Source organism: Lagopus muta, chromosome 6, assembly GCF_023343835.1.
Source record: "Lagopus muta isolate bLagMut1 chromosome 6, bLagMut1 primary, whole genome shotgun sequence".
NCBI classification, from domain to species: Eukaryota; Metazoa; Chordata; class Aves; order Galliformes; family Phasianidae; genus Lagopus; species Lagopus muta.
The window spans coordinates 43610396-43623061 of NC_064438.1; the positions used below are offsets into that span (position 1 = coordinate 43610396).

A 12666-nucleotide genomic window follows, 5' to 3' on the forward strand; every position below is an offset into this window, starting at 1 on the left:
CGATGTGATTTCTCTGTTCTCCTAGCAAGATTGGCTTCATTGATTAGTTATTTCTTCCCTTATTAATCTTCTCCAGGAAGATTAAATAGGAGCAAACTTACTTAGCATGTATATTGGTCTAATTTGGTCAGTGTTCTGGACATGCTTGTTCAGTCTTTATTCTTCAGTAACCTCATATTAAGACAAGATGGTCTAACCAAAAGTATTATTTGCAAGCTTCAGTAAGGGAAAGAGATGAGAGAAACCTGAAGCACCTCAGACCTGAGAAATCCCTCAAACTGGAATGAGACCAGAGGAGACATTGTTTAAGATCCAAGTACAGATTTAAGTATGGAAGTGGACAAACAAGAAAAGCTCAGCAGTGACTTATAAGAAGCTGATAATTGGTGGCTGACACCAAGTCGGATGCAGGGCTGTGAGGCGCTTTACCTGCTGGGCTCCCTGGCTGGGCCGTGGCACCGTGCTGGGTGTTGGCCCATGTGCCATCTATTCTCCTAGCCACAGCTTGGTGAGACACAGGGAGACTTTATTTTGGGCTGTGTGACTGTGGTGGGGACAGACCCTGTGCTTGGGAAGTGACAGCTGCCCCTGGATTGGACCCCTGCATGGAACAGCTTCAGGGACAAGTAGTGAGTGTGATAATCCTGGAGCTAGAAATGAAACAAGGTACAACAACAGCAGAGTGAGCCTGCAACAAGACAAAAATTAAACTCTGATTTGTTTCCTGTGTGTTTTCTCTTGCTTTTTTGTTTCATTCTGGTTCTGGAGGAAAGGCTTGCATGGCCTACCTTCTGCATGCTGCAGGGACACAGTGAAGCTCAAGCAGATAGCTGTCTGGGGAGTGACCTCCATTTCCTCCAGAGCTGATTGTGCTACCAGGAGTTGCTGTCAGTACCTCTGTCTATTCTGGCTAGCCTGGGACAAAACTTCTGTTCAGTAACTAATGGCTTTTTTAAAAAAACCCTTCTGTTTTATCTTCCAGGGTTTGGCATGACCACCCCAGCCACCGTTGGAGGCAAAATTTTTCTTATATTTTATGGCCTTATAGGATGTGCAGGGACCATCTTGTTCTTTAACCTGTTCCTGGAGCGCCTGATCACTGTCATAGCCTATGTCATGAAGTCCTGCCATGAGAGACAGCTGAGGAGGAAAGGGGTCCTCCCTCACGACGGCCGGCGGGGCTCGGGGACCTCGGAGGCAGACAGCCTGGCAGGCTGGAAGCCCTCAGTGTACTACGTCATGCTGATTTTGTGTGTAGCATCGCTCATCATCTCCTGCTGTGCCTCTGCTATGTACACACCGATTGAAGGGTGGAGTTACTTTGACTCACTGTACTTCTGCTTCGTGGCCTTCAGTACCATTGGCTTTGGTGATCTGGTAAGCAGCCAGAACACCCACTATGAGAGCCAAGGTCTCTATCGCTTTGGCAATTTTGTCTTCATACTCATGGGGGTTTGCTGCATCTATTCCTTATTTAACGTGATCTCTATCGTCATCAAACAATCTATAAACTGGATACTAAAGAAGCTGGACTGCAGGTGCTGCCATAGATGCCAAAGAAAATTATTTCGGTCACGGAGGAACGTGGTAATGCCAGGAAACGTGCGCGGCCGGAGAAACATCTCCATCGAGACTGACATCGTCAATGAGAGCGACACAGATGGACGCCGGCTGTCAGGAGAGATGATCTCAATGAAGGACTTCCTGGCCTCCAACAAAGTTTCCCTGGCCATCATGCAGAAACAGCTGTCTGAAACTGCTAATGGCTATCCGCGGCAAATGAGCTCAAAGCAGAATGGATTCTCTGGTGGAGTTGGAGCCCTAGCGATTATGAATAACAGACTGGCAGAGACAAGTGTGGATAGGTAATATAATACAGAACAGTATTATAAAATAGTACAGGAATAACAGTGAAGCAGTGTGAAGCATTTCAACGTGTACAAAAACAATGTGGATCATGTGGATGTACCTAGGGAGAGAACTGTCCTAGGGAGATGGTGAGGTGGGTGTGAAAAGCATACTTTCTGTTGGAAGACCACTCACATGTTTTTGGGCTGTCACTGGCTCCATGAATTGCACCGGTCTCAGCCTTTCTCCCTCCCCTCCCTTCTGTGCCTCCAACAGGCCATTACAGGAGAAATTCAATTTAGCCTTCAAATCAATTTTTCACATCCTTTGCTTTTCCATTTTTGTGAAATACAGATTTCAAGATACAAAATCTGTAGTATTAGAACAAATCGAGAGTATCTTCTGAACATATTCTGAATTCAAAGATTGTTTTGAACTTTCTGTCTTAACTCTTTTCATAGTTGTCTTCTGAAGGTAGCTTATTTAAGACTAAAGGAGGAATCATTATAAGCCTTTCTCTGTCATATTGCAGATCTAATTAGATCTAATTTAATGGAACAGGAAAAAAAACTGAAAATAGAAGAAAAAAAACATTTATTTTCTTTTAAATATCACTTCTTGAAATGTATTCCTGTTGTGAAACAGCTAGCTTTGAAAAGCCAGGTTCTGCTGCCATTAAAATTATATAAATCTGAAGCAATTGTATGAAAGGTGGACTAAGTATTCTGGAGCTATTGTGATTTGAATGAGAGGAGAATTTGGCCTTTAGAATTTATTTTAGTCTTCCCTTTAAAAGGACACTGTCAAAAGTGATAAAATAAAAAATTAGCCTACTTTCTTTTTTTTTTTTTCCTTTCTATTGGTGAAACACGTGATTTTCCCATGGCTATTTTTTCTTCTAAAATTGAATCACAGCTTTCTGTTTCAAAAATATCCAATTAATTGGGAAAAAAAATGCCATACTGACAAGCTGTTTGAATTACTGTACAATAACAACCAGAGAATTTTACAAATTTCTGTTCATATTGTGCTCAATTGTGACTGAAGCAGTTCAGCATCAACATTATGTAATGCAACTTGTAACTGGGTTTACAGAACAGTCTTCATTACACAATTAGATTGCCATGCCAACATTCGGTGCATTATTATAAGTGACCGTGGTCACAAAATCACTTCAGCAATGTCCTTTTCACCTCTCGTGCAGTTTTGTCTTTCTACACCTCTTTTGGCATTCAGTAACGATAATGACAGGGTCTTGATTAGAAGATTAGAGAACGTTTAACTCCTCGTTTTTCTCAATGAAATGCTCTGAGTGTTCATTATGAGTAGAAAGGAGACTTCAATGAGAAGCATAATAACAGCAAAAAGAAGATGAAAACAGGAAACTGGGTGATCTTTAATGACAGTGAAATCATGCTTTCTATTAGATAATTGGAGAAATAAGGGATTGAATCAACATAGAGTCTAGTGAGAATTTAAGGAGGTCTAGGCTGAATTCCTAGTTCTTTAACCATTCAATGAATCAGAGCTGAACAGTATATAAGTGTAAATATACTGACTGAGTCACAAAAGGACCTGATCCAATTCTCCCTAAAGAGAACAGTACATGTATCAGGACTGGACGTTTTCTCATTTCTGTTTAGCTAGAATACCTTCCAGAATACTACAATTTTAGGACATTTAAAGGAGCCCCATGTAGTTCTTCATTTCACTCACATGGAAAAATGCAGATAGCTTCTTCAACTTACATAGTAGTATCACATCCTTTTTCTTCAGTCTGCCTCAAAGTTCTTTTTTTCAGGTTCCTAGTACTGTAAGATAGTGTTTCAATACTCATTTCAAGCAATATTTGAATTTGAAAAGAGAACATACCTCTTGGAATCTTTCATACAGTAAAGCAAAATCAGAAAATAAACAACTGCACTTAACTCATGAAAAAGAATTGCATGCTCTTCCTGACATTTTAAAGTTAAAATATTCTAAGTCAAATTTTGCTGTCCTTAGTTAAAAGGAGAGCTTCAAGCTGCAGCCACTACTTGCAAGCCTACTGTCTTCTCAGCTGTGCAGCAGTGAAATGTCCCTCCACATTTGCCTTTATGTAAGATCCAAATCAGCTCACAAACCTTAACTCTGGCCAGAAAAGGAATTGCATTTGTCTCTAGTGGTTTGACGTATTTTCAAAAAATTGCTGCTGATATGTTTGAGTTACATTATAGGATCCAAAATCTATTACACTGTTACACTTTTTTTTTCTCCCAAAGCTTTGTCTCAACCATACTGAATAAAAATACTTGGATATAAAATGAGAAAAGTACTTCTTTCTGATTTCGTTCAGCAGTGTCTCTGTTCACTGCCTGTAACCCTAAGATTTCAGTGTTGCAGAAGTATTCCTCATGCTGCCACTATGAGGAATCATTTAGGACTTCACCCATTGCTTAAGCAGAGCTCTCATCCTGATCAGAACAGCTGCAACCTTTGAAAGTGCAGCTAATATCTCCATTTATGCTGGTTATTAAATCTGACGTACTTGAAAATGTCAAATTTTGCTGAGTGCTGTAGACAGAAGATACTCAGTGTTACCCCTTTTCCTAAATGATCAAGGCAAAACCATATGAAATAACCAAAATACACAAGTTCCTTGTGTCCATGTTATTCTACAGTTCTGCATCATCATTAATGACCAGGATGCAAATAGGATTTTAACCTCAATCCTTCCCTACCTAATTAGCTTTCAAAATTTGATTCTGGAGATCTAAGCACAACACAGTGAAACAGCTGAAGTAATATTTCAGGCAATATTCATAGCAAATAGTTGAGAAAACATATTGAAGGAGAGAAAAATGCATGGGAACTAATGGAAATAAAGAAAGCATTACAATCTGCCTAGTCAATTCACGAGAGATTTTTCAGTTTTCAGGATATGACAAAGCCTGGTAGCAGATCATTAGGATGGTCGTAGGGTGATCCTCGTTGCTCCCAAAGTGCAAGCCAGCAGTATTGCTCCTTTCCATTCTTTAGGATACCAACCCCTCAGTATCCATCATCGCAGAGAAAACTTTCGCAGTTACTTTCAATATATCTGAAGCCATCTATAGTTATGAAAGCAGGGGATCAAGTAAATGGTTTTGGCATGCACTAGCTCTGCCTTTGTTCATCAGCCTTGCCCTCCTTCTCTCTCTGCTATGGTTTTTGCATGACCCAAGCCTACCCATCACAAGGCACTCTACAGTGATTCTGTGGTCAGATTTCTTGTCCACTGAAGATAAAGAGGGAATAAGTGCACTAGTTTTACCTAATCACCTCTGTTCAGATGTGAATTGCAGTGAAGGGCTGTACATTCTGTGACTGTGCCACCTTGTATCATGAAGTCATGCAGTCCCCAAAACACCTCTGACTTACCAGTTAGAAGCTCTGCTGAATGCTTTCCCTGTGAGGCCAAAAGAATCATTAGAGAATATTAGGGATTTGAAAAAATAAAAAAACCTTAAAGACTGGAAAGGGAACTTCTGCAGAGCTACAGTGGTGCTCCTGCAGTTGCTTTTCTAAAGCCATTGGACGAAAGCCCCAAAAGCTCAGTTCATAATGTAACATCAAGTTTTTAAAGACATGTGATACTTGGAGATAGAAGTATAGATGTGCCAAAAAAAGAAGAATTTATCACGGGAGTTCCAAATATCCATCCTGTGTAAAAAAATCAACAACAGAAATTCAGGCAACATCACATTTCTTACAAATGAAAGCAGTGATGAGGATAAATGAAAAGAAATATTGTCAGATAGCTAGGGATCTATTTCAAAAGCAAATTTCAATTTTAATTTGTATTGGTTAGAACTAAAAGAAGACAGGAACCTGCTTTCAGAATTACTGTTTCCCCATTTCCTGATATGAATTTGCATTATGGCTAATGAGATGCAGGCTTTATTTTTTTAATGCAAAGATGTTTCTGTGAAAATCTTGGATGTATTGAAGCTCTGGATCTGCACTTCAAATCAGGAGTGCCACTAAAGCCAGTGGATTAAGCAGCAAGTTGCAGGCTGGCATACTGAAACTGAAAGTCCTTGATGAACTAATTTACTGGAAGTCAGGCTTATAAGTTACGCCACGCCATAACAATATAATTCTTGTGAAATATCGTTATTGCACAATAAAATAGAATATGTAATGCTAAAAAAATATGATCGTATACCGTAAGTAAGGGCAGCTCTCGGGGTTTTTTGATAGGCTTTGTAAAACTTGTTCAATTTGAATCAAGGCATTACATTCACTTATCTCTGCAAAGGACATGGTTTTCTGTTTACAAGGATATGAACGGGCTTTTCAAAGGCATCTAATTCCTGCTGGAAATCAGTTCACCTCTTGCGACACTTTGACTTTCAGCAGAAGTCAGGTACCCATTTTCTTTGGGCAATTTCATAACCCAGCTATGTTCTACATTTTGAATCTAAGCTGACCTGACAGTGTCCCTGAAAAGTTCAAACACTAGCAGCAAGGTTTCTGTGCTGCCACACAATAATAGCTGAATTCATTTATTTAAAAGCCTTTTATGGTGAAAGCTTTGCATCAACCCAATAGCACAAGCAATGTTTACAGTTTGTTTGATTTAATCTTGGCCTCTGCCTGTTTTAATTATATTTGACACATTTAGAAATTGAATAGCAAATAATCTGTTGGGCTGGGCATGAAAAACAAACTGGCTCAGTTTCTCAGACTGAATTAATCAAGCGAAAGAGGTCGTCTTGGGGAAGGCGATTTCTCATTAACATTGTATTTGAATAAATCTCCTCTGGGTGTTAGGTTGGCCACTTGGCTGTGGCTCTGGAAGCAGAGCTGTTTGCCCCTGCCCCCAGTGTTCCTATTTGTGGAATAGCAGCTCAGTTTGTAACTTTTATTATTTTGACTTAGTTTAGTAAAATTTGGCTAGTGCCTTAATTTCTTGGATTTCTTCAAGAAGTAGCAAAGTTCTTTTGTAAAATTTCATTTACAAGCTCTGGAGAATCACCAAGTGTCTTTCCACTGGGCAAAAATACTGCTAAATATAGCGAGTAGTCAGAAGCTTTTTGATACAATCCATATATATATTTCGTGTGAAACCAGAGAAAAACCCAGTCACTGCAGCTATTTGGAAGCCTTAAAAAATAGAAGGACGATCTCATGGAGTAGACACACTCATTTCTATTTAGTTGTTCTACAGTTCTGCTCTAATGTTTTCCTACAGTTTTCATGACTTAAAATTTTTTGCTATCATATAAAATACAAATTTTTTCAGATTTTGGAAGGCAGGTGGGATTTGCTCAAAATGAAATATCCTTTTCTTCACTCTGCTTATTGTTTTATAAAGGTAAAGTTTGATTAAAAAGAAGAATTAATGCTCTTGCTTTCGAAGCAAGTGTGCCGTTTTCTGGATTCCAAATGGACTTCCTATTAGGTGTCCATACAGAAATTGCTAGAGGAAGGTAGGATGCCTTAGCTTTCAAACTTCATCTTAAGAAATACCTTTCAAAGCAATGGAATGTTGCCAGTTTTTCTGTTTGTGGTCTTTTCTGAGAAATTTAACCTTGTTCTTGGTACCTTTTGAAAAAAAAGATGCATAAGAAGAAAAATTTAAATAACCCTAAATATCCTTAAAATGTAGCTGCTTGGAGCTGCTGAGGTCCTCTCTCTTTTGCTAATTTGAAGTTTGTGTCAGAGTTTAATACCACCAAAGAGATTTGGTGTTCAAATCTCAAATAAAAGTGGTGTTCAAAGTTCAAATAAAAGAACTTTAAAGCTTCATTATTCTATCTGTTTTAAGTCTTGGAAATGGGCAGGTGATCTGAACAGTGGGTGCTATGCTAAGCCTGTTAGAAGCCATTAAGAAGACTGGGTTCACCAGGTCTGCACAGCAGGCATGGAGACACTTGGGGACCATTAGGGACCAGATTGCTGCAGTAGGGGCAGCTGCTGGCTGCTGGCACTTGGGCTGTCACATTGTCTACATCCTGTCTATGGGGACAGTAATAAACAGATAATGCTCTCCAGACCCAGTTCAGAAATTTACCAAATAATTTATTTGGTGAATCCACAGGAAGGAGCCTGTGGATGCCATCCAGCCCAAAACCCTGTTCAAAGCAGGTCCAGCTGGCTCCTGCCTGTCTCTGTGCCCTGTCATGCAATTGGGCAATCCTCCTTCCACATGTAGACTTTATTTGAAGTGTCCTGGAAGTACCTTTCTTCCATGAAATACAGACTACTTTCCTCTACCAAGAGGAAGTGACAGACCTTCCTCCGTAGCTACTCCATTTGGGCAAATACGTAGGGCTAGGTTTAACACATTCTTTTGTAAATAGCATCTAAGCAGCTGTTTTTCTCAGCCTAATACAAAGCAGATGGTATTTTGATCCCTAGGTATCATTATTGTTGGTAGTCTTATTAGAGATGGCGAAGATTGAAAAGGTCAGTTGGTTTCTGCCAGCACTAAGCCATAATCAGGGTATTACCCCTCTGGCAAATAAACAGAGGATTTTAGTTTGGCTCCATACATGGGGCTTGGTTGCATTCTCAGCTCAGAAACTAATTCAGACTCAGTGAAAGCAATGGAGACTTCGCTACTGGGCTCTTTATCTAGCATATAGCACAAGTATTTTCACTTTACAGAATAATCCAGAGAAAAGTTGACTAGCTATTTGCTTTGCTTTTACCACCATCTGTGCAAATGTTAGTTCTGCTCATGCCTTACTGTGTTGTGCACCAGGTTTTTCCCCAGAGGCCATTATTTGATCTACAGAATAATAGTCTGCTTATAAGGAATCAGAATTGATCGTCTATGTTGGAAAAGACTTTGAAGACCATCGAGTTCAACCTTCAGCCTGACCTATTGCGTCTTGGTTGAAAGACTGTTATCTCTGAGAATGAACTCCGGAATAGTTCAGTATTCACTCATTTCCTCAGCTGAGAGATTGACAAATATCACCTCAGGCTGTCTGCCCAGCCGCCACCAAAGGTTTTGCTGCCCATGCTCTTGGGGAGCTACTCACGTGATCATTTATGGGAGAGCCGTAGGATGAAGTTGTAGGATTCTGCTCAGACCTTCCTTTACTTAAATAGTGTTCCCTATTAACAAAAATCCCCATAAGTGAGCAGCAGAACTAACAGTTTTCATACAAATTTATGTCTGATGTTTCCCCCAGATTAATTTAACATCCATTTATTCTTTAAACAACCTGCAAAGCAATCCAGTCCCCCTCTTTCTGATACTCCACCTCATACTCAAACAGTTTCAGGTCCTTCCTGTATCCATTGCAATCAGGTCCTATCCTCTATCCATCTCTGCGGGTCACTTCTCAGAATCTTGATTATTCCAGCAGTGAATATCGGAATATTTCAGGGTGATGAGTTAGTGGAAAATCTAAATGAAGAATAATACTTCACACACAATGAGCTAGAGACAACTCTGTGGCATTTCAGAAATGCTGTGTTGTTAGTGGATGTAATATCACAAACCACTTGAGTATATTCTGTTTTAAAGGAAGAACATTAAACTGCATGAAGTGGGTTCTGAATTTATCTCCAAAGACTGCTGAATGACAACATCTGCTCAAGGTGCAACATCAATCAGAAAACAAATAGCATATGAAATTGTATTAAGAATCTGTTATTGTACTATATTGACTAGATGTATGTCTTCATCCTACTTACTATCATAATACTTTGACAAAAAGATGATCACAGATGTAAGAAAGATAAAAGCCCAGTGAAAAGCAATTAAAAATGTTCAAATCAGATATCACTAATTGCTAACCTCTAAGGCACATCTGTATGAGAATGAAATGAAAAGGGGCACAAGAAATGCATGATTGAGAAAAGGCAGCCCTACAGCACGAGCAGTGTGTGGGACTAAGGAGGGCTCTTCTGTGCCAGGCTCACATGTCTCACTGGAGTCCTGAGCTGCACTGCAGCATGACTGCAGCATGGATAAATATTGGGACCCATTTGGTTAATTAGTAATTGGTAAGGATTGAATTGAATTAAAATTTAAAGAAAAAAAAAAGAAGAGGGAGAAGGAAAAAATAAATGTTTCAGACTTTGTTTAGAAGACGCAGAACAATAAACGTGAAGAACATAGCAGGATTTTGTAAAATGGATGTTTATATAAGTAATTGTGTGGTATGATATAAAATAATGTTTTCTGAGTCCTTGTTCTTCCATGTTTGTAATGTTAAGAAAAATGTTAGGCCAGTTCTCTCTTATTAAATTTTTGCTTTCTCTGAAGACCTCTGGAGAGCCCACATTTCTGATTCATGCAGCAGTTAAATACTGGAATAACAGTAGGGGTAAAATGTGGAAGTACATTTATGTTACAAGACCTGTAAAGGGAATAATTGCTAGTGTGCTAATTTATGTAGCGGTATGAATCTTTTTTAATTGCATTTTAAGTGTTGCATTCCATCATCATATTCTGCTTTATAAGCTATTTACTTTTTGTGGAGAATGGGAATGGTGGGAAGCATCAAGGATTAGGGTAATGTTCTAGGAGGACAGGCAACTGCAATATCATTCAAAACTCACATTTAATCAGATTCAAGTCTTTTTTGAAGTATTTTTTCCACTATTTCTTGAACTACCTATTCATTTGACATTTTCTCATTGAGAAATATTCAATTATTGAGCTGCTACTAGAAAGATTGGTGAAGCATGCTGCAAGCAATAAGTAAGTATAAAATCTGACACTATTGCCACCAACTTTGGCTCCTACAGGTGAAAAGTGTGAGAGTACCTGATGGCATACTACCCACTTGTTTTCATGACCAGAACTGGTTTATAAGTGTTCTAAAAGTTAGAATGCTGGTATTTTTTCTATTCAATAAAGGACAGCAATGTTATCACGTGTGAATTTTTTTAAAGATATCATTGACCAAAATTATTACAGATGTTAAGAAAAATGTTTGTCCGTTCGTCTGTTTTTCCCAAATACCATTGCAGAATGCTAAAAAGGTGGGAAGAACAACCCTCAGAAGGCATGGAGACCAATGGCAGGTGGCTTGGGGTCATGATAGAATCTGGCACTTTGCTACACAAACCAGAAGTGTTTCCACGGGTCAAATGTGTTAGAGCAGTAAGGAGCTGGAGCAGAGCAGTGTTTGGTGAGTCTGGATGAGACCCTGCAAAGGGAGACTGGTGTCAGACCCAGCCCTGGGGGCGGCTGCAGGCGCAGGGCTGGGCCAGGACAAGGGCCTGTGTGTGATCGTGGCTTGGCGGGGCCTATAGCTAACAGGACCAGGGTATGGGGAGCTGCAGCCCTGCCCTGCTGCAGTATTGGTGGGACAAGGGTTGACAGTCCTGGAGCTGATGTGGGGTCCCGGGTGTGGGCACAGCAAGCCATGCTGGAGGCTTGCTGGTTATCAGATCAGATCACCCCCTCCGTTTCTGTCTCCACTTCCTTCAAAGGAAACCTGGAGATGAGTGTAAATCAAGTCCAGTCACTGGATGTGCTACTGAGGCATGGCCAGGGAAAGCAGTGGGACCAGGGCTGTGCAGAGAGCTCAGTTCTGCACCAGAAAACTCATCATGTTTCACACCTCCGCTTTTTTCATCTTTCTAGCGTGCTGATACAGAGGAGATGCAATAAGTAATAATAAGTAATGTCACAGCTGAAATATTACTCCATTGCCTTTTTTTTTTGTTTGTTTTGACCAAGAAAGGATTTGTTCTAAGGCAAAAAAGATCAGTGTGATCTGTTTTAATGAAGAGTGTGAGTGACTAAGGACTCTTCTGTGCTAACTGAAACAACAAAGTGCCACTTTCATTCTCACTGTGGACCACTGTGGCACAATAATAGAGCAAGCCTGATAAGTACGCTAGCAACTTGAGATGGAAGGATGAATGCATGTGTCAGTGTGAATTTGGCTGTTCTTCAATGAAAATAATATTATTTTCGTTCCCTTTTGCTGTTCCTTATTTTTAGTGCAATTGATATCAACCAAAAGCACTCTGTTAGGAATATGCTGTGCTTTACAGTGAGCAGTGAGACTGTTTGATATTAATAGTTCTGAGTACATGCTGCTGGCTTGTCATTACCTGATGTTACCCTTGGTTTATACCAATACCGACCTGACTAGAGTAGCTTCTGGGAAGCGAGGGGTACTGAAGATCAGAATTCTGCCCCTTCACAACAGGGTCAGTGCACAAGGAGCACAGGAAGTTCTCCACGTGCAGAGCAGAAGCAAAGCAGGAACAGAAGCTCCCTGAAGCAGGAGAGGCCCATGGAGGAGCAGGTTGTCCCCCTGCAGCCCATGGGAACCACACAGAGCAGATCTCCACCTGCAGCCATGGAGAAGCCCATGTTGCAGCAGTGGATAGGCTGTAGGAGGCCACAGCCCATGGAGAGCCCCCACAGGAGCAGCCTCAGGCTGGAACTGCAGCCTGTGGAGAGGAGCCTGCAGTGAGGCAGGAGGGCTAGGGGAGCTGCCACCCTTGAGGACCTGTGCTGGAGCCCTCCACTCCTTAAGGGTGGGCCCCATAGTACAGATCTGTGCTGGAGCAGTGCCTGTACATCTGCAGCCTGTGGGAAGCCCATGTTTAGGAAGGATGGCATCCCATGGGATGGACCCCATGTGGAGAGTGACCATGGAAGAATGGCAGAGATGAAGAGTTATAGACTTACCTCAGCCCCAATTCCCTATTCCTCTATGCTGCTCAACAGGGAGGAGGTAGAAGAGGATGGATGGGAAAGGGAAAGGTGTTTGTAGTTTAATTTAGCTTCTCACTTGTCTTGTCTGTTAGTAATAGGCAGTAAATTACTTTAGTCTCCTTTACGCTGAGTCTGTTTTGCCCATGAGGGTA

The 12666-nt window shown here is 40.6% G+C and overlaps 1 protein-coding gene across 1 annotated transcript in view; it reads left to right on the forward strand.

Moving 5' to 3' along the window:
• The window catches only part of KCNK13 (potassium two pore domain channel subfamily K member 13), a 58766-nt gene extending 48892 nt beyond the window's left edge, over nt 1–9874 (forward strand). Inside the window, exon 2 of the mRNA XM_048949354.1 lies at nt 983–9874. Within this exon, the coding sequence (XP_048805311.1) occupies nt 983–1869 (887 nt within the window). The 3' untranslated portion in view covers nt 1870–9874. The remainder of the gene's footprint in view (nt 1–982) is intronic.
• The last annotated feature ends 2792 nt before the right edge of the window (nt 9875–12666 follow it).